This window comes from Sinocyclocheilus grahami, unplaced genomic scaffold, assembly GCF_001515645.1.
Source record: "Sinocyclocheilus grahami isolate Dianchi unplaced genomic scaffold, SAMN03320097.WGS_v1.1 scaffold859.1, whole genome shotgun sequence".
In the NCBI taxonomy this organism is placed as follows: Eukaryota; Metazoa; Chordata; class Actinopteri; order Cypriniformes; family Cyprinidae; genus Sinocyclocheilus; species Sinocyclocheilus grahami.
In genome coordinates, this window is record NW_015506038.1 from 459,695 (window position 1) to 461,579 (window position 1,885).

At 45.3% G+C, this 1,885-nt stretch overlaps 1 protein-coding gene across 1 annotated transcript; it reads left to right on the forward strand.

The window, feature by feature from the left end:
* Nucleotides 1-23: 23 nt before the first annotated feature.
* On the forward strand, nt 24-1,292 carry LOC107563168 (neuropeptide Y receptor type 1-like). Its single transcript, XM_016247965.1, has one exon. The coding sequence runs from the start codon at nt 136-138 to the stop codon at nt 1,267-1,269; it is 1,134 nt and encodes a 377-aa protein (XP_016103451.1). The 5' UTR covers nt 24-135; the 3' UTR covers nt 1,270-1,292.
* Nucleotides 1,293-1,885: the final 593 nt, after the last annotated feature.

The window sequence follows — 1,885 nt, forward strand, 5'->3', positions numbered from 1 at the left end:
ACTAAAAGAAAATTGGTGTTGGGAAGGAGCAGCCTTACGCTGGACAATTCCACTTCATTTCCTCGCCTCCCTGGAGAATAAGCCAGACAGAGCGGTCATCATTCATTTCAAGAGATACTACAGCAATTGACGGCAATGGAGCGGTCTCAACTGAACAACAGCTCTGGCTCTTGGTTATTAGAGGATCCCATCTGTCCAACCTCCCTCAGCAGCACCACTTTCCTCATCGTAGCATACAGCACCATGTTAGCAGTGGGCCTGGTGGGCAACACTTGCCTGGTTTTAGTCATCACACGACAGAAAGAGATGCGCAACGTTACCAACATCTTCATCGTCAACCTCTCATGCTCCGATATCCTTGTTTGTTTGGTGTGTTTGCCAGTCACCATTATCTACACCCTTATGGATCGATGGATTTTGGGCGAGGCTTTGTGTAAGGTGACGCCGTTCGTCCAGTGTTTGTCCGTAACGGTTTCGATTTTCTCCATGGTTCTAATCGCCTTGGAAAGACACCAGCTCATCATTCATCCCACCGGTTGGAAACCAGTCATCAGACACTCCTACCTGGCTGTCGCGGTTATCTGGATCGTAGCATGTTTTATCTCCCTTCCGTTCCTTTCGTTCAACATCCTCACAAACTCACCCTTCCACAACCTCAGTCTTCCCTTCAACCCCTTCAGCGATCACTTCATCTGCATTGAACAGTGGCCATCTGAGGTGAATCGGCTGACTTATACCACAACGCTGCTGCTGTGCCAGTACTGCTTACCATTGGCGCTCATTCTCGTTTGTTATTTCCGCATATTCCTGCGTCTCAGTCGTCGTAAAGACATGGTCGAAAGGGCACGAGGTGGGCGGCAGAAGAAGACCAAAGGCTCAAAGCGAGTCAACGCCATGCTAGCCTCGATTGTAGCAGCTTTCGCCCTCTGTTGGCTGCCACTGAATGTTTTCAACACGATTTTTGACTGGAACCACGAAGCAATTCCCATTTGCCAGCACGATGCCATTTTCTCAGCTTGTCACCTCACTGCCATGGCGTCGACCTGTGTGAACCCAGTCATCTATGGTTTCCTGAACAACAACTTCCAGAAGGAGCTGAAATTGCTGCTTTCCAGGTGCCGCTGTTGGGGACCGCCCGAGATTTACGAGAGTTTCCCTTTGTCCACTGTCAGTACGGGCATTACTAAGGGGTCTATCCTAAGCAATGGCTCTGCTAGCACCTATCAACCACACAAGAAAAACAGTTTGGAACAGAAAGAGACCAATTAAATGGTGTACTATAAGTTAATGTACCTACCTACATTTCACGTTTCTTCAAGAATTCAGAAGTGGCTTGTGAACACTACCAGCTACTCTGAATTTGAGGTTCAGAATCCCAATTTGGACAGTGAAAATCTGTGACATTGTTGCTAAAAGATGTCGACTTGTCTTCTTTAAACACAGAAATGGGCCGAAACATATTAAGGAAAGGCTTATTGTAGCTGGGTTCTGCAGAGGAGAATTAAGCAATGAGAAATATCATCGCAAATTGCGTTGATGTTTTAACCACTGCTAAAATGACTATGGCCAGTTAAACATGCTGGTTTTGTGGCTATTATATGGTGAGTTCTCAATGGCACAGAAAGCCATTTTTTACCAGTTAGAGCAAGGTTCTCTCTGAGAGATTTTATAATGAAATACTGAGTGGAGGAGGCCTTTTCTTCTCATTGTGTTTGTCCAAGCTATTCTTGTGGAAGGTAACAGCAAAAGAATTGGACTATTTCGGTTCTTTTCACTGTTAAAGTGATAGTTCGCCTAAAAATAAACATTCTGTCATCATCACTCATGTTGTTCCAAACTTGTGACTTACTTTCTTCTGTGGAACACAAAAGCACCATAAATGTAT